This window comes from Gobius niger (genome assembly GCF_951799975.1).
Source record: "Gobius niger genome assembly, chromosome: 16".
Classification (NCBI taxonomy): Eukaryota; Metazoa; Chordata; class Actinopteri; order Gobiiformes; family Gobiidae; genus Gobius; species Gobius niger.
Window position 1 is genome coordinate 24,593,688 of NC_136867.1, and position 18,573 is coordinate 24,612,260.

The 18,573-nt window shown below is 42.0% G+C and overlaps 1 protein-coding gene across 1 annotated transcript in view; it reads left to right on the forward strand.

Annotated features, from left to right (window-relative positions):
- The window catches only part of plekhh1 (pleckstrin homology domain containing, family H (with MyTH4 domain) member 1), a 59,680-nt gene that overhangs the window by 24,521 nt on the left and 16,586 nt on the right, over positions 1 to 18,573 (forward strand). The window contains exons 3-17 of the mRNA XM_079573368.1: positions 304 to 366; positions 1,694 to 1,843; positions 3,792 to 3,875; positions 4,161 to 4,242; positions 4,616 to 4,795; positions 6,012 to 6,655; positions 8,371 to 8,443; positions 10,428 to 10,519; positions 10,585 to 10,732; positions 10,893 to 11,029; positions 12,112 to 12,222; positions 12,297 to 12,383; positions 12,982 to 13,140; positions 17,460 to 17,540; positions 17,615 to 17,794. Of these exons, the coding sequence (XP_079429494.1) occupies positions 304 to 366; positions 1,694 to 1,843; positions 3,792 to 3,875; positions 4,161 to 4,242; positions 4,616 to 4,795; positions 6,012 to 6,655; positions 8,371 to 8,443; positions 10,428 to 10,519; positions 10,585 to 10,732; positions 10,893 to 11,029; positions 12,112 to 12,222; positions 12,297 to 12,383; positions 12,982 to 13,140; positions 17,460 to 17,540; positions 17,615 to 17,794 (2,271 nt within the window). The remainder of the gene's footprint in view (positions 1 to 303; positions 367 to 1,693; positions 1,844 to 3,791; positions 3,876 to 4,160; positions 4,243 to 4,615; positions 4,796 to 6,011; positions 6,656 to 8,370; positions 8,444 to 10,427; positions 10,520 to 10,584; positions 10,733 to 10,892; positions 11,030 to 12,111; positions 12,223 to 12,296; positions 12,384 to 12,981; positions 13,141 to 17,459; positions 17,541 to 17,614; positions 17,795 to 18,573) is intronic.

Below are 18,573 nucleotides of genomic sequence, written 5' to 3' on the forward strand. Positions count from 1 at the left end.
AGTTTAAAATGGATTTCCCAGTCATTGTACTCAAAACAGTCCGACTTGTGCTGGACTAATCTCCTAAAGTTCTCCCACTTTGTATCTGAGATTACGGAGGATTAGGACTTCCTCCGTCTCTGCGGCGGAGCTGGTGGTCTGCTTTTGTCACTGCTTCAGCGTCAGTCCATTCTCCAGGAGCAAACAATGGACACATAGTGGTCATGGAAATGTTCTCGGCTTAGGGTTTTCCCATCGACCACCTCTCAGCGTGCTTTGATCTCCGCGAGAAAAACTTAAAATTGAAATCTTTTTTTTTTTCAGATGCATGAGCTGGAGCAGCGGGTCATTGAAGCCGATCAGAGAGCTGAGAATGCAGAGAAACAGGTAACAAATTATGGGATTTTTTTTAGTAACAGTTATTCAAGTACTTAAAATACACTGCCAGACCATAAAGTGTGTCCACCTGGATTTAACTAACTGCAGTTGGTCGGGTCTCGGTTCAGCAACACTATGAGCCCAAAGAATGAGGTCAGCTGAACATCCGAATGACCAAGTTATTCCATCAATGGATTTCTATTTCCCCGATGTGAAAGAGTGGATCAGGGATAGGACTGGGCCCTGTTTTTTTGATACTGGTACTTCAATGATGTACTTCCATGCATTCATATTTGAAGAGTTTAGTGGTGCTAGGCTAGTGCTACGCTAGTGCATGTCTATGGTAACTAGTAGCCTGCATTAAAAACAGTCTGACCCAAGCACAGTGCACCTGAGACAAATCACTTATAACACCAGACTACCCATATAAATGTCTGTGTTGACTGATTTTTTTTTTTTGCATTTAAAAGAACTTATTGAGCAGCATCTTCCTGGTTGTGAGCTACGCAGTGACGGAGTGATCTGCTAGGTTACCGTATCTACAGTAGTTTGTTTACCTGCGGCCGGCGTTACTATAGGATAGACATATACCATAGACATGCGATAGCCTAGCACTAGCCAAGCACCACTAAACTCTTTAAATGTAAGGTCTGCATGAATTAAAAGAAATCAACAACACTCTGGATGACTAGGAAATGAGGCCCTATGTCAAAAATCCTTTTCCTTTTGTGGCGACTTCTTTCTTTTTGGGTCAGGCAGTGTATAGAAAAATACTGTTGTGGTCAGTCAGTTCACCAATTTGCTTGTCCATGATTGGCCCTTGGATTGTTCCGATACTGTCCCTCATAATTTCATTGATCTACTGACAGAAATTACTAGTAATAATAATCACAGAGAAAGACATTAAAACGACATTTTTTGGAAAATAATGATACTGATCGTCTAGTTCTACTGAATAAGTTTGTCCAATGGTCCAAAAGACATTTCTCTGTGTCATGGTATGGTTAAATTAATTAAGAAATGAAAGATGCACCGATTTTTATCGCATTTGAGGCTTATAAACGAATGAAACAGTGTTAAAAATATATGTTCTGAGAGTTTTCCAAGTTCTGGACAAGATGTTTTATATAAGCTTCTGCGTTTTAATTCCACAGCTGCCTGGTTGAATTGCTAATTAGAGGCCATTACGCTTAGCTCATGTGTAGGTGGTAATTTTATGGAGCCTGCACTTCAATAGCGTCAAATACCTGAGAGCTTACATCGCCCCCTTCACAAGTGCGTCCTTCACTCCTACGACGGACACCGGCATAATGAGTCTGGCTTTATGCGTTCTCAGATTCACGTCATGGAGGAAAAACTCAAGTCCGCCAACGTCCAGACCAGCGAATCGGAAAGCTCCCTGTACAGGACGCACCAGGAACTAACCACTCAGCTCCAAGAGAAGGACACGGCGATAACCAGATTAGAGGCCCAGCTGGAAAAACAGGTAGAGGGATGCAAAGGATGTTCAACGAGACGCCTTCTGTTTGTGCTCTTTCTCCAGTGGTAATATTGACAACTCATTTTAATCTTGTAATGGTCTGGAAATAGTCTGGTTTTAGTCTGGTACTAGTCCGGTTCTAGTCTGGTAATAGTCTGGTTCTAGTCTGGTAATAGTCTGGTAATAGTCTGGTTCTAGTCCGGTTCTAGTCTGGTAATAGTCTGGTTCTAGTCTGGTAATAGTCTGGTAATAGTCTGGTCCTAGTCCAGTTCTAGTCTGGTAATAGTCTGGTAATAGTCTGGTTCTAGTCTGGTAATAGTCTGGTACTAGTCCGGTTCTAGTCTGGTAATAGTTTGGTTGAAGTCTGGTAGTAGTCTGGTAATAGTCCGGTTCTAGTTTGGTAGTAGTCTGGTTCTAGTCTGGTAATAGTCTGGTAATAGTCTGGTTCTAGTCTGATAATAGTTTGGTTAGACGTCTGGTAGTAGTCTGGTACTAGTCTGGTTCTAGTCTGGTAGTAGTCTGGTTCTAGTCTGGTAGTAGTCTGGTTCTAGTCTGGTAGTAGTCTGGTAATAGTCTGGTACTAGTCTGGTTCTAGTCTGGTACTAGTCTGGTAATAGTCTGGTTCTAGTCTGATAATAGTTTGGTTGAAGTCTGGTAGTAGTCTGGTAGTAGTCTGGTAATAGTCAGGTACCAGTCTGGTTCTTGTCTGGTACTAGTCTGGTTCTAGTCTGGTAATAGTCTGGTACTAGTCTGGTTCTAGTCTGGTACTAGTCTGGTAATAGTCTGGTTCTAGTCTGGTAATAGTCTGGTACTAGTCTGGTTCTAGTCTGGTAATAGTCTGGTTCTAGTCTGGTAATATTCTGGTACTAGTCTGGTAATAGTCTGGTTCTAGTCTGGTAATAGTCTGGTAATAGTCTGGTAATAGTCTGGTTCTAATCTGGTAATAGTCTGATTCTAGTCTGGTACTAGTCTGGTACTAGTCTGGTACTAGTCTGGTAATAGTCTGGTTCTAGTCTGGTAATAGTCTGGTAATAGTCTGGTAATAGTCTGGTTCTAATCTGGTAATAGTCTGATTCTAGTCTGGTAATAGTCTGGTACTAGTCTGGTTATGGACTGGTCATAGTCTGATCCTAGTCTGGTTATAGACTGGTCATAGTCTGGCAATAGCCTGGTAATAGTCAGGTACCAGTCTGGTTCTAGTTTGGTAATAGTCTGGTAATAGTCTGGTTCTACTCTGGTAATAGACTTTTGGCCAATAGGTTTTTGTTAAGATAAGTAAGTAGATAAGTAAGATAAGGCAGACTATTTTGGCCGTAAGGATGGATACAGATAGATACTCGGCTAGGCCACGCCCCCTTGTATGACGCGTTTTCGTCTGTATCTATATTTGTCTGCATTTGACCCATCAGGGGTTTTCAAAGTACCTGATTCGGTTCTTGTGTAAAAGTACATACAGGCTACTACAAGTCAAATATTGCTGAAATTATTGTAAAAGTTGCACTGTCAGTAATGAGAGAAATATAGTACATCAATCTGAGAAATCGAATTTAAAAACTCATGAATTGCACCCGAATTCACCCTCTGTACGGCAATACGATTGGGACAAATCTTTATTCCTTGTTGTAGGTTAGCGGCATTTGACTCTACATCTCCACAGCGCCACCTTCTGTTCTGGAGTGTGCACTATCTGGCTTTGTAAAATGATTGAAGCACATGGCAAAATTTACGTTTTACTTTGGAGAAATGTGGTTGAGAAGAAAGTGGGGACACATGTTTTGGGGGAAACCAGATTATCCTAAGGGAACCCACTGCAAACACCGCACAAAAAGGCCAAGGGATTGAACCCGAGACCTGTTTGCTTTGAGGCAAGAACGCTAACCTCTCTCTCTTGTCTAGTTTTTAAGTCCATAAAACATCTGTAAGGACACGTCCCCGCTCTCTGTGTCTTCTGCAGGTTGTGGTGAGGGCCCAGGAGGCAAAGATCATCGAAGAGAAGGCGGCTAAGATTAAAGACTGGGTGACCCTGAAGCTTCGGGAGGTAAGAGGAGACGGAGCACTGAGCGGGGCAAAGGATTGTGGGATTGTGGGAAAGCCCTGGTTTTGGCTCAGAGACATCAGTATGAGTTACGGTAAATCCTAAAACACAAGAGGAATGCCACAAGACTGAATTACAAGTTGCACCGATGACATAACGGGAATTTAAAGCTACAGAGCATTGTAATCTTTGAGATGTCAGGCAATATCACTGTCTGTCTGAAAGTGCATGTTTGTAGGAGGTTAGGCAAAAAAACTAATTGATATTTTCTCACTTTTCTGTTTCTAGATGGAGCAGGAAAACCAGCAGCTGAAAGTGGCCAATCAGAGACAGTCAGAACAAATAGTTTCACTACAAGGCAAGCTACAAAGTAAGTCAGGCCTCAGTATGTTCTCCCTGTGTTTGGATGGGATTCCTCTACTATGGTTAAACATACACAATAGGGTAGACCTACTCCTGAGTAAACCTAGTTCAAGATCTGGAGATTGGAAATGACGTATTATTGTTTTAAGGTAGTTCAGGTTTTTGTTTTCTTTCTCTTTTCATTTTCTTTCACCCATTGGAAAGCATGGATCGCTCTGTTCCACATTTCTCATTTACTACAGTGCTGTAATGTGGAAAATCCATGAGAAACCGGTTCAGCAAAGGTTCACACAGTCAACAGCACAATGAAAACCTTCTCTTTTCTTCGCTTTAATCGCTTTAAAATCCTTCAATCATAGTTACTTTGTGTCTTTCCTCAGTTCTTTTGGAGAAGCCTCTTGCTTCCTGTGGAACCATCTCCCCGGTGCTGGACACTCACCTGGTCCCCGTGAGCCCCCTGTTCCCCCCAGGCAGCCCTGGCTCCCCCCTGCCCCAGGAGGAGGGCTGGAGACAGGCAGCGTCCCGCGGGAATACCCCTCTCATCAAAACGGCACTATCAGGTACAATAGATGTTACTACGATACAATGTGTACAATGTATGTTCTCTTAGTTCTGCTCTGTGTGTAAATATTTTTTACATGTAAAGTTCCATAATGCACCTTTAAATATACAGAATTTTCCCACTGTCACACAGTTGTTTGTTGTGAAATTAAGATTATTTTGTGGAACATTTGATGAAAAGGTTTGCAACAATTTACAACGCAGGCCACAACACAACCCCACTCCTTTACTTACCATAGAAGCTTTTTTATAAATGTAATGCATTTAGGGAGAAAAGACCATAACAGTAGTGCAATATTTTGTAAAACTTCCTTTAAGGGGCTAGATGCAAGTTAGCCATTTTATACTCACTACTGCCACCTCAGGTCATACGTGTAACTGCAGCTTCTAAGCGCGTGCATGACGGCACTTCAGACCCGAATTAACACCTTTTTGAGTGACAGTGCAGGATTTTAGAGGCAGTTGTGGTGAACAGGTCTGGGCTCATTCTACACATTAGGACATTGTTGAAACATGTAGGGGGAGGAAAATACTTAATTTTAACATCTTTAAACTCTGTGTAGTCCCTTTAAGTTGCCTTAGGGGAAAGTCACACTGGCAGAAAGAGGTTGAAAGTCCTTTATCGTAATAATAAAACAAAATCTTTCTTGCCTATTCCACTATTCTATAATGCAGACTATCTCATGATCGGAAGCTCGGGGGTTCGAATCCTGGCTCCTGTAGGTGCACGTTATCATTGTGTCCTTGGGCAAGAAACTTTTGCCTCCAGTGTCTGGGTACATTGGTGTGTGAATGGGTGAGGGGTTCCTTGCTGTAAAGCGCTTTGAGTGCCGAATAACACTGAAAAGGCACCAAGAGCCCCCCACACCTGCAGAACAGTGGGGAGGAGGGACAGAGGAGGAGGTATGCGGGCAAGACTCAAAGTTAAGCCACACATGCCTTCTGTCCATACTATTGTTCCGGCTAATGGGCGTTCACTGGAGAATAAAATGGATTAACTGCTAAGAAAGACTGTTGTGGAGCAAAGGGAGCTGCAGGAGGAAGAGGGAGGAGCTGACCAGTGCAGGACACCACGCTCTGAAAGAGGGACTAACCCAGGAGAGCGGTGGGAGTTTCAGACGAGCACTGAAGGCAGCCAGCCAGGTTTCCTCCGGGTGTTACTGTTTCCCAGACCTCCAAAAACATGCTGGTAACACTGTCTGTTGTCTTTTTCAGATCATAAAAGATCCCCAGACCACCTCACTAAAGGTCTACCCCACAGTGACGCGGCCCACGAAGGGTTGCCGCCCCTGCTCCCCGACCTCCCCGCCTCCTCCTCGGATCGGGACAACTCTTCGGACGAGCTCAACTCCAAATTCCGCTCCCACTGCCTCCACTCGTCCTCCTCCTCGTCCTCGTCCTCCTCCGCTTACGAAATGGCGCAGGGGCCGAGCTCGCCGCACACGCTGTCCCGATCCCCGTCGACCAACAACCCGTTCCCAAACCAAAACAGCATGACGTTACCGAAAGTGCGGACCCCGCTGACTCCCAGAGACAGTATCCAGTTGGTTAAAAAGCACTACAGCCAACCGCAGCCCAGTCTGGATAAGCTACACCACCTCAACGTGAACATAGACATCGTGACGTCCTCGGCCTCTTCCACGCTGAAGAGCACGGGGACCAGCACGTCGCCGTTTTCGCAGGTCATTGAGGAGACGGACATAGACGACGCGCTCTCGGACGGTATGGACGGAGTGGTGGAGGGGGCGGGCCTTCAGGAGGATGGGGTGTCGTTCCTGGGGTTGGCGGAGGAGCTGGAGAGGCTGGATCCGGAGGTGCTCAAGCCGCCCACGCCGCCGCTGCATAGGTTTCCATCATGGGTAAGTGAGAAGTAACCAGGCAAATATTAGCACAGGAGTATTAATGTGGAATGGCTGATTGTGACTGATCTGAGTGCGATTTCAAGTCAATTACGATAAACCTGTGAAGCCCGCCCAATCTGGTACCAGCGAGGCCAAGTAAGTACATGAATGTCCCTTTACTGAACCGGTCTCCAACATTTTTTACTCTGTGAGCTACTTTTATGCAACAAAAAGGTCAGGGAGCTGCTTATGTTTCAAAAAGACGTGTAAGTTTGCGACTTCACACTGGAGAGTTCGTAGCCAGGATGGTATATTAACCAGAGGTGGGTAGAGTAGCCAAATATTTACTCAAGTAAAGAGAGTAAAGAAGTTTTTGGAGAAAATGTTACTTGTGTACTGTGAGTACTGAGTAACAGTAGCGATTATTATGAGAAACAAAACCTAAAATTATGTGAAAATTGCAACATTTTCAAAGAAAATCTCTTAAAAACATAAAAAGGAATCATTATGAAAAAATCATACCGTGCTCCGGTTAGTGCTCGTGCTTCACAGCTAGAACGTCCGGGTTCAATTCCCACCAGGGATATGGATTGCATGTTCTGCCCGTGTCTGCGTATGTTTCCTCCGGGTACTTATAATAAATAAATAAGTAAACAAAACACAACATACATAATAATGAAATACATACGTAAGTACTTGTACAACAAAATTGTGTTCATGTGTTAGTTTCGTTAGGATTTGCCACTTTATCATTTACTTTTCCTCAAGTAAGAGTACAGTTACTTCATTTTAATATTACTAAAGTAGTAAAAAGTACAGTCTGAAAAAACTACAGTTCTACCCACCTCTGATTTTAACATAATTAAAGAATCCTCCAACGTTTGCAGACCAAAATGTTGAAAACAAACAGTAAATGCTTCTGAAATGGGGCTTATGAAGCGGATGCAGATCCCTGCTTTACTGGGAACTGAATCTTTGGGATTTGTTCATTTCAACGATCCGTACAAACAACTGGCTCATTTAAATATAGATATAGATTTTTTTATGACCAGTCTGAAGAGTCATATTATCTGAGACCCAAACACCTTATTATTCAAATGATCTAAACTAACGACGGGGCTGATTTTGGGCCACGATTAATGAAAAGCGGCTACAGCTGTCAAACTGCCAAATATTTTTCTTTTTGCACAAAGCCTTCACTGATGTTGCACGCGCTGCTGTTGTGCTTATTCATCCATTTTTTCAGGATGAATTTGTTTATTATTGGCTTTTCACAAGTGAGGTCCTGTTTAAACCGTTGACATTAAACAGCGACTCAAAGGAGATGGTTTGGTCATTGCTCACCACCCGAAGTCACAGGAAACTCAGCAAAAGCATATTTAGAGAAACAAACCACAGCTCAGACAATTTTTAAAAAATGCCTGAAGGTTTTGGCAAAACACAAATGCAGCTGGAGCTACCAAACCTATATTTTAACACCAGCTGACACTAAGAATACAAGGCTCATTACTGTAAAAGTCCTCAAACAAGCTGCCTCAAAAATAGGTTGAAATGGAAACAAGATGGCACAAATATCTTACTAACTTAACTTTATGGAATGACTATGAACAAAAGGCAATCCAGCTGTTGGGCTTCCTTGATCTTGAGCAAGTTAAATTGTGTCGTCCTGTGTGGATCACTGGTAATGAAAAATGTCTCATCATAAATCAAGACCAGGCGTTTGTCGTCTACAGGAGAGCCGTATCTACGCCGTGGCGAAGTCCGGGATGAGAGTGTCGGAGGCGAGCGCAGGCGCCAGAGCCCGAGGTTTGTGTTTTGGGTGATGTGTGTCTTGTATCTGTGTGCGGTCTGCCCCGTCTGTCAGCGTCACGTTTGATGTCACTTCCTTTTGGCCCGCAGCCCCGCTCACCTGTGCAGGTGTGGCCCCGCCCAGTTTTTTCCACCTGAGCACTTTATTTCAGGCTCATCCTCCAGGCACCGGGGGCGTGGAGAGAGACAGGCAGCTTTTAATCAGAGACGATGAAAGGAGAGGGCCTGACTGTGATTACAAAGTGCTCCGGGAAAGACCGAAATGGGCTTAGAGAAAGAGAGAGGCTGAATGAACGTCCTCTGCGCTGGGGCTGGTGTGAATTAGCACAGAGCCGACTCAGCACTTTCACAGACAGAGCTCCAGGTTCAGTTGATTTTAGTGAAGGAAACGCCACGTGAAACATATGAATGTGATTATCCACTTTGGAGAGGTAGTTTTGGTTCAAAACTGTGGAGATGTCCCATTTCCTAAATATAAGCGTACATATTTGAAATAAAAAAGTTTTAGTTGTAATACTTTCAAGATAGTTATTAAAATGTAATACGACATTGCATCTAATGTGACCGAGCGCATTTTCTCCAGTTCAGTATTACCCAAATCTAAAAATTACAGTGTAACTCCTCACTTGAAAGCAAATTGATCGTAACTTTTTTTTTCAAGCTCTTTTGATGATTTTTTTGGTTGATTTTTTGTCTTTTTGTTGTGTTATTGGTTCTATTCAAGCCCATTTTTGTTTTGTTTTTGTTGTGTATTTGTCGTTTTTGTTGTTGGATTTTTGTTGCTTTTTCATAACATTTTTGTCACTTTTTTGCCACTTTTTCATCACTCTTTACTTTTTTATTGTATTATTGTTGCTTTTCCAGCCCATTTTTGTCACTCATCTGCTGCGTTATTGCTTTTAGATTTGGGTAATGCCAAACTGGAGAAAATGTGCTTGGTTTAGGTGGGGATTAAGAGATTAAAGTTACGTTATGGAACTTTTTATGCAAAAACAAAAGGTTGACTTTCTGTGTACTTGACCTTGTAGTGACCCAGCGGCTGTATGAGTGGTCAGTATGGCACCTGTACTTTCGATCACCGTGACCTCTAAAACGCTCCAGGATCAATTGTTTTGTAGGTTTTCTGTTGTGATTTTCCATCAGCAGTGAAAATCTTCCCAACAATTGATCCTGGAGCGTCCTAGAGACCACTGTGATGGAAAGTAAAAGTGCCAGGCTGACCACTCATACAACCGCTGGGTCACTACAAGGTCAAATACGCACAAATATAAAAAAAAATTCCACATAAAAAGTTGTATAATGCACCTTTAAACCTAAAATTTGGCTGCCTGTTATCAAAGCAAAAACAGCAACATAGACAAGCTGGGGATGTACCGTATTATTATCTGTAAAAATCACCTGTAATTTAGTTAATGTTTGTATTTCAATCTCTTTCTTGGCTGAAAAGTTACGCAGTGTGGCTTTAAGTAATGATAATATGTGTAAAGGGTGAAATTACCATTGAAATCGTCTTTTATGTGTCTGTTTATTGAACTAAATACATGTTCTATCCTTATATATTTACTGTATTAAGAGGGAATGTGAAGGAAAATCAACTTTTCTACCATGTTACAATGTTGTTCCCCCATCAAAAACAAAGCCACCCACCCAGTTGTCGAATGCCCCTTACGTAACCAGGAAGCGTTCTCGCTTAAATACACAGAGCAACAAGAGCCAAAAGTGTCCAGTGGAGCTTCGCTACTATGAAGCAACTTGCTGCAGCTAATTCTGACTGAGCACTGATGTCTGACAGTCGCTGCATCTATGGAGCAGGAGATTCAGCATAGGTTTGTTTTTTGATGGAGAGTGACGGGCGCCATTTTAGATCAATATAGCTCTTTCTAACCAAAAACATGCAAGATATGTGATTTCTTTGTTTATACTGAAGATCTGTTCTATTGATGCAGCTAATAATAATTAAAATGTGATCATTGTCCAACAGGCTGCACCTTACCTCCGTACCCAGCCACAGGACCCTTCTCCCAACTCATCTACAAAAACATCAGTGTTCCGGTCTACACCACACTCAAAGGGGTAAGGAAAATGTGTAACTTTTATTGTAAGTTCATCATGTAACGCTTGAAAATGCTCTGTTCCAGAAAGCCACTCAGATCAGCAGCGTCCCCCTCCCTGACGATGACTCGGGCTCGGAGGACGACAGCAGCTCTTTGGCCTCTTTACGAACCTCCATCTTGAGTCCGGACAAAAAGGGGAGCGTTCCCGGGAGCCCACGAGCCGTCAAGAGAGGTGAGGAGTGCAGTTTATTGTTCAAAACCTAATATAGACCCTTTGTGTGCTAAAATCTCTATTCGGCACAACCTTATCTAATCATGTCACTGAAAATGCCCTCATCTTCACGATTGACTTTATTTCCTTGTGTAATGTGTCTGTGTAAACGGAATCGCAGGAGTGTCCATGTCGTCCATCAGCTCGGAGAGTGACTATGCCATCCCCCCAGACGCCTATTCTCTGGACAGTGATTATTCTGAGCCTGAACACAAAGTGCAGAGGACCTCGTCGTACTCCTGCGAGAGCGCCGGGCCTGTGAGTAAAGCATCGCATCCATGGAAATCACAGCTTTATCAGAGCCTGTTCCTATAACCAATGGCATCCCGGACTTGTTTTAATTGAGCGTTCCATCCCCATTCAAATGGAAGGTGAAGCCAGGACCTATATTAATGTATATCGAGGTATGACAATTACTGTGGTTCCTCTATCATAAACCTAACTATAAGAGAAGGTTTAAGCCATTGGATGTATAGCTGACCCCCCCCAAAAAATAGAAACTTAACCCCTTTTCTTCAGTTCGACTTTACCCAAATCTAAAAGCTTCTTGACTGGAGCTTGTAGCCTTTAGGCCAGTGTAACGCCTCATTTGAAAGCTAAGGTCTACACAACACTATTTTAAGTTTCTATGACATTTGAGTATTTTTTTTAGTTTTTTTTCCGCGTTTTTGTTCTCAGTGATTTTTTTTGTAGCGTTTTGGCAACATTGCGATCAAAACATGTTAAAAAAAGAAGCAAAAACGTGACAATTCTAACGAGGAAGAAGCTTAGATGAGTTTTGTCGGTCTTAGCTTTCAAATGGGGCGTTATACTGGCCTATAGGCTGTAAGCTCCAGTCGTGTCACTTTTAAATTTGGGAAAATGCCCTCGGTTAAGGCGTTAAAGCAATAACAAGTAACAATAGTAATACAAGTGTTAATGGGATGATTGGGGGGTCTTTCATCTCCCCTGGTGTCTCTGGCCAGAAAACCACACTTGCAACTTTCCATGCACCTGGTCGAAGGCCCCAATACACACTAATGGTATCATGAAGAAGAAGCTAACAGGCTAACAGGCAAAGCTAACTGTGGGCTAGCGCCACTTTAGCAGTATTTACAGCCAAGTTTGAGTTTCCCTTTGTCTTTTCTGTCAGCGTAGTATTTACTCTCCAAGACAATTAATAAGTTAAAAAATTGCAACTTGCTACAACACTTGATGGCTAATGCTAACAGCTATGTGAAAAATACATTGAAGAGGCTAATGAACGCTGAAAAGTTTCACTAACGATTCCTTAACCACACGTCTTTGAGAGATTTTCTTCAGTCATTTTTCATGCATCAGTATAAACCACTGTCTTGTAGGAGACGTTGGAGAAGTCTGGCTACCTGCTGAAGATGGCCAGTCAGGTCAAAGCCTGGAAGCGGCGCTGGTTCGTCCTGAGGAACGGAGAGATCCTCTACTACAAATCCCCCGTGAGTTTCAAGTTTTAAAAGCAGTCGCACTATTTCCTGCAGTCGGGGTGTGATTGACAAGCGATGTTTTCCAGAGCGATGTGATCAGGAAACCTCAGGGTCAGATCGAACTGAACTCGTCCTGCCGCATCCTCAGAGGAGAGGGAGCTCAGACCTTTCAGGTGAGTGGAGGAGACAGGAGAGCATGCTTGAACTTCTGGTGAGATTTAAGAAGTCAATTTTGATCTATTTGAGTCTGTAGTTGAGCCAGAGATGTGGTTATGTTGCTGTTGACTTCAGATATATCAACAAAACTATAAAACTATAAAGAAATTAGTGGTAAAAATAGCCATGGAGTGAGTGTTTATTGAATAGCCCTTTTTACAGAGTCGCCCCGTGTCACCCAAAGAACTGACCATAGTTTAAGAAGAAGAGTTCCCTTAAGTCCGGTCGCAACCTGGGCAGAGGTGGGTTTATCCTGTGGTTCGTATCTCTCAGTTGTGTGACAGTGGGGCTTAGCGCTGCATTCCTGAGCTGCACATCACGATGGATGACATCATCTGCATCCCCTCACAGGAATGCACCACAGGCTGAACTGATCTGACACCTGATGCTATCTCTGACAAGACATTTTACCTCCGCGTCTCAAGACCAAATTGAATAAAAGTGTTGTGGACTGGGCAGGATAAAGGAAGCAGATTCGGGATTAAAAGTGTCATTTGCTGAATAGTGTCTTTAGTAAATGTCACAAGGATTCATTTCCACCCTGTCTCGTTCCAGCTGATCACGGAGAAGAAGACGTTTTATCTGACGGCGGACTCTCCCAACATCCTGGAGGAGTGGATCCGTATGTTGCAGAACATCCTCAGGGTCCAGGCCTGTTCTCCGCTCGGCGTGGAGACCGCGGCGAAGTCCACTGTCCGGGGCTGGCTGACCAAGGTGAGAGGGGCACAACAGTCTGTCCAGAAAGGAGGTATCATTGGTACAGCTCCATCTGAGGTCTTATGCATCCGGGAAATGATCGTCACAGATTCATTACAGGCACACAGGCCACCTTTATCTTTACTGAAGCAGCTGCACAGTGAAGGGGAGCAAGAGGAGGGGAATGAGAGGAGCCACTTCAGACAAATAACCAAAAAGTGGTCTGTTTTAGATCAATATTTCATTTTTTAACCAATAAAATGTTAGAAAGGGATATAAATGTGTTTGACATGACCAAATACCAACAAAAGCATAATACTCCCTCTTCAGTCAAAGTCAGAGCAGTGTACACACAGGAAATTAAAAGTTGTGTGACTCAAATCCTCAGTGTAAGAAATAAGTTAAGACAGCATTGAGAGCAATAATAAAACATTACCGTCATAAAATACATTTGATAAACTTAAAAGTAATATATAATTTAAGGGGAGACACAACAGGCAAAACTACATTTTTTCAGTTTTCAGGTTTTGGGCCAAATTGGTCTCTGAACATATAAACTTTCATCTGGAAACCAAAAATATACCTAATCTTCACAATAACATAAATAAATAAATATTCAATGTTTCCCCAGAGATCTATATTGGAAAATGTAATTTCAAGGGCTTTTGTCTCAAAACTTGTTTTTCTCTCATTGTGGCGACACTATCTCCATGTCAGTAGCACCTAAAGACTTCAAATTTTCCAACCTTAGACTGAACAATATTTTGAAGATGTTTTCAGAGGGATTTTTTAATAATATAATATCTAATTCCTAGCCTAATTTATTGAGTTTTGAATGTCAAAAAATACAGATTTTTCCACAAAAAACTGCTTATTTTAACTAAACAAGATATCCAAAATCCCGTCATAAAAAGTCTTGGTAACTCGTTTATCAATAAAAAAAAAAAACGTAAATATGAATGTAGCTCAATCTGTCTTGTTTCCTTGTGGCCCTTTTAGACCTTGTTTTTATATGAAAACATAAAATGACAGAGAACTGGCAATATATTTTTTTCCTCACATTTATACCAGTAATCTACAATAAAAGTTTCAAATTGATCTGTAAACTGAAAAATATTCCCTATTCACCTGCAGTGTCTCGCCTTAACAAATGGCTGGAGCTTAAAGGTGCATTATGCAACATTTTATGTGTTATAAAAAGTAGAAATTTGTGCGTATTTGACCTTGTAGTGAGAGTATGAGCGGTCAGCATGTCGCCTTTACTTTCCATCACAGAGGTCTCTAGGACACGCAGGACCATCTCTCACCAGAAAATCTCCAAAACAATTAAACCTGGAGCGTCTTAGAGACCACCGTGATGGAAAGTAAAGGCGCCGTGTTAGCCACTCATATCACTGCTGGGTCAAATATCCACAAATATATATATTTCTTCCCCCGCATTAAAGTTGCATAATGCACCTTTAAGTTATAATGATGTTGACTCATCAAAAACATGACTGGTTTCAATGTTTAAAGTTACGCTAAAGAAATGTTTGCTTGGAGGATGCCTTTTTGTGTTCTTGGTCCCACATCTGCTGTTGCCCGGTTTGGAGATGAGAGACTTTGAAATAACTTCCTCTTCAAGCCCCCGCTTTATTTTTCTGTCACCATGGCGCCCCCTGTGCCTCTGTGAAGCGCTTGGCCTCACGAGTCCAGATTATGAAAAACCTCTTTGACGTCGGGACACGGTTTTTTAGATTTTCCAGCTCCAGGAATGTCCTCAGACCTCCCCCCATCACCTCCTCCTGTTCAGAGCTCTGCCCAAACTCGCCTAAAGGAGGTAAACAGACAACGCTCAACATCCGACAAGTGTGAGTGAGCAGAGCTGACGGACGACTGACAGGAGAGACACCACACTGGAAAAAAAAACACTGGAAAATGCTCACTTTAGATTAGTTTACATCGCAAACAGTGTAAAATCTTTGTAATTTTAAGTTAAAGCAGTACTAAGTAACTTGTTTACCATATTAAATCCTTTCTGTAGTCTCTCTGGGGGTAAAACAAGTGTTAATGGGATTATTGGGGGGTCTTTCATCTCCCCCTGGTGTCTCTGTCCAGAAAACGACATTGCAACTTCGCTGCCGCCGGGTCGGAAGCCACAATGCACACTAATGGAATCCCGAAGAAGAAGCTAACAGGCTAACGGACAAAGCTAACTGCGGGCTAGCACCACTTAAACAGTATTAACAGCATAGTTTTGAGTCAAAAAAATGATCTCCATTGTGTAATTGGATGTACAATATCCCTCTCTCCCTTTGTCTTTTCTGTCAGTGTAGTATTTACTCTCACGGACAATTAATGAGTAAAAAAATGCAACATTTTACGAGGCCTGCAATGGCGCTTGCGGCCTCTAGGGGCATGAGTCACATAGTAGTGCTTTAATAACTCTCATTTTAAGCAAATTAATGCTTGTCACACTAGTAATCTTGCTCAAGGCAGTCCAAACCAACTTAAAATCAGCATAAATTCTCTTTTCAGTCATTTTTAACCCCTTTACCCCCACCTGAATCGGGCACATTTTCTCCAGTTTGACTTTGCCCAAATCTAAAAGCGTCTTGAAAAAAATCAAAATAGCGACGAAAATGAGGAAGAAAACGTAACAAAAGTGTGACCAAAAAGCGACACAAACATGATGACAATGCAACAAGAAAAAAGTGTTAAGCACAGAAAAAAGTGACAAAAATATGACAAAAAAGCAACAAAAGCAACAAAAACACATTCAAAAAGCAACAAAATGTGACACAAATGTGGCGAAAACATGACAACAAAAGAGATGAAAACATGACAAAAACACTTTAAAAATGTGCCAACGTGCCAACAATGTGACCAAAAAGTAGCTCTCCAGTTGAGATTCTCTCAGATTTGGGTAAAGCCGAAGAGACAATGCACTCGGTTAAGGCGACAGGTCAGGTGACTTTTGTCCGCAGTGTAATGGTGCTGATGGATGAAATAGATGAAAAAACAAATGATAAAATACTGACTGAAGCGTCATAGGAGATGCATGAAGCCACAAAAGTATATTAAACTAAAAACAGTAATAGTAAAAATAGTAAAAATAAATAAATACATATTTCAAACTAATAAATTGCCTGAAAGGAAAGTTAAGAATTAACACTGAGATACTAAGAAAATACAGAATTTCAAATAAATTAACCAAGTAAAGTTAATTATATTGCCCTTTTACATTCTAATAATTACACTAGGACATAATCCACATCCAAATGTACAAAGTAGTTTTTTTTCCCAGAGTGACAGATTACAGGGTGCATATCCGTTTAACAAAAGCCCTGAGGTGATTCTTGCAGCCGCGGGTCGTGACGTGACGTGGCTTTGTGTCTGAACGCTCGGATGTTTCAGTGCAGTTAACCCCCCTGACCTCCGGAACAGGCAACAGCTGGTTCAGTGCTGAACCTGTCTGGGGCTGATGTCATACTTTCTGCAAAATGGGTCAAAGCTTTAAAAAAAAAAAAAATGACTGGGACATTTAGGATTAAATGCATTACTGTTTCAATGATACTGTTCTGCAGCAGTAAATATCATTCAATTGAGATGCTTAGATAAATGACTTTAGCAAATCTGCAGATCTAGCTAAGGCAATTTATTGGAGACCATTTCTACACTATGGGGGTCACGAGTAGTACTTACAATAGTGGATCAGAGTAATTTACATATTGTTTAATCCCACATGAAATTACACTTAAAGTAATTTAAAGTAAAATCAATAAAGCATAAGGCATTAATGAGATCTTGAATGAAAAGTGAAGAGAGAAGATTGAACTCTTAGGGGTTCATTTACCAAGTGTTTGCTCATGTGCAAAAATGGATCAGCAGCAGAGTAATTTGAACATTTTTATTCAGATTTGGGGCTTTAATACTGTAATAGTGGCTACTCCAAATGGTGAACTAGGTGCAGCATTGGGCATGTTGCACCTAGTTCACCATTTGGAGTAGCATATTGTATTTTTTGCTATTTAGCCCCTGTCTTTATAAATGATTCCCTTACAGTTTTCATATGCACAGTAAACCTGGATTGAGTCTGGATTACATTAAATGCTAATTTATTTTATTGGGCACAGACTGGTGATTTAATCCAAGTAGCATCCAGGAGAAGCTTTAACACACACAGGCAGATAAATAAGTTACAAAGAATGGTTTGTTGAGCTGATAGAAGCTTAGTGCTTAGACGACAATGAGCAGAAAAGCAAAACTTCTTCCTTGGAAACAGTGGCGGTGGTTTTCATGATAAACCATTTAAGAATCAGTCCTAAGTTTGTCGTCTTACTTTGTTCTTTCTGCAGGTCAAACACGGACACTCAAAGCTGGTGTGGTGCTCTCTGGTTGGAAAGGTCTTCTACTACTACCGGAACCAGGAGGACAAGGTTTGTGCTTTTGCAGCTTTTGTGCTGTGTTCTGGAGCTTTCGTTTTTCATTGACTCCCTTCCTCCCTCCTCAGCTCCCTCTGGGTCAGCTGCAGGTGCGAGACGCCTCGGTGCAGGAGGTGGACCGCTCGTGCGACTCTGATGAAGACTATGAGGCGGGGGGCAGGGGGTTCCTCTCCTCTCACTGCACGTTGGTGATCCAGCCTCCAGAGCAGAGCCCCACCTACCTGCTCATCGGCACCAAGCAGGAGAAGGTGCGTATCATGGGTGAAATCTGAATGCCTGTGGCGATGCATATTGCGAATGGCAGTGGCTCGGATGGTTGAAGTCCATGGACCCAATGGTCAGAAGTTGGAATGGTGCACGCTGCTGTTGCATGCTTAGGCAACACCCACATGTCCTGTGTGGATTTAGTGTGGGAGTTAAGGGTCCAAGATGATTTTAAGTAAAAAGAAAAGAAAAATGATTGAGGTCCCAGATAGAGCTGGGTACCCATTACATTTTTTGCTTTAATGATTACGATACCAATACCTGAACAATGCGTTTTCGATGCCCAGAGTAAAATATCTGTCGTCTAGAACAGAATTTCCTAATCAGGGCTACGAGGATAACTTGCGTACTCGAGGAACTGTACTTGGAATTTCAGATTGAAAAAAAAAGGGGACATTATGAACATTATTTTGATTGGAAAAGATATATTGTGCAATCAAAGGTGTAGTTTGGGGAGAATTTCAAGTTGATTTTGAACACAACATTGATTCTTTCCTAAATAAACTGCAACACCCTTGAGGTAGGAGGTACACGGACAACCACTGAAAGTTTATCCTCTTAACCCCCACCTGAACTGAGCACATTTTCTCCAGTTTGGAAGAAAATGAGACAGGTATGAAAACGCTACAAAAGAGCAACCAAAATAGTGATAAAATATGTACAAAAATGTGACAAGAAAGCATCACACATGAGGAATTTAGATCAGTTTTCTAGTTCTTAGCTTTCAAATGAGGCATTACACTAGGCTCCAGTCAGGACGCTT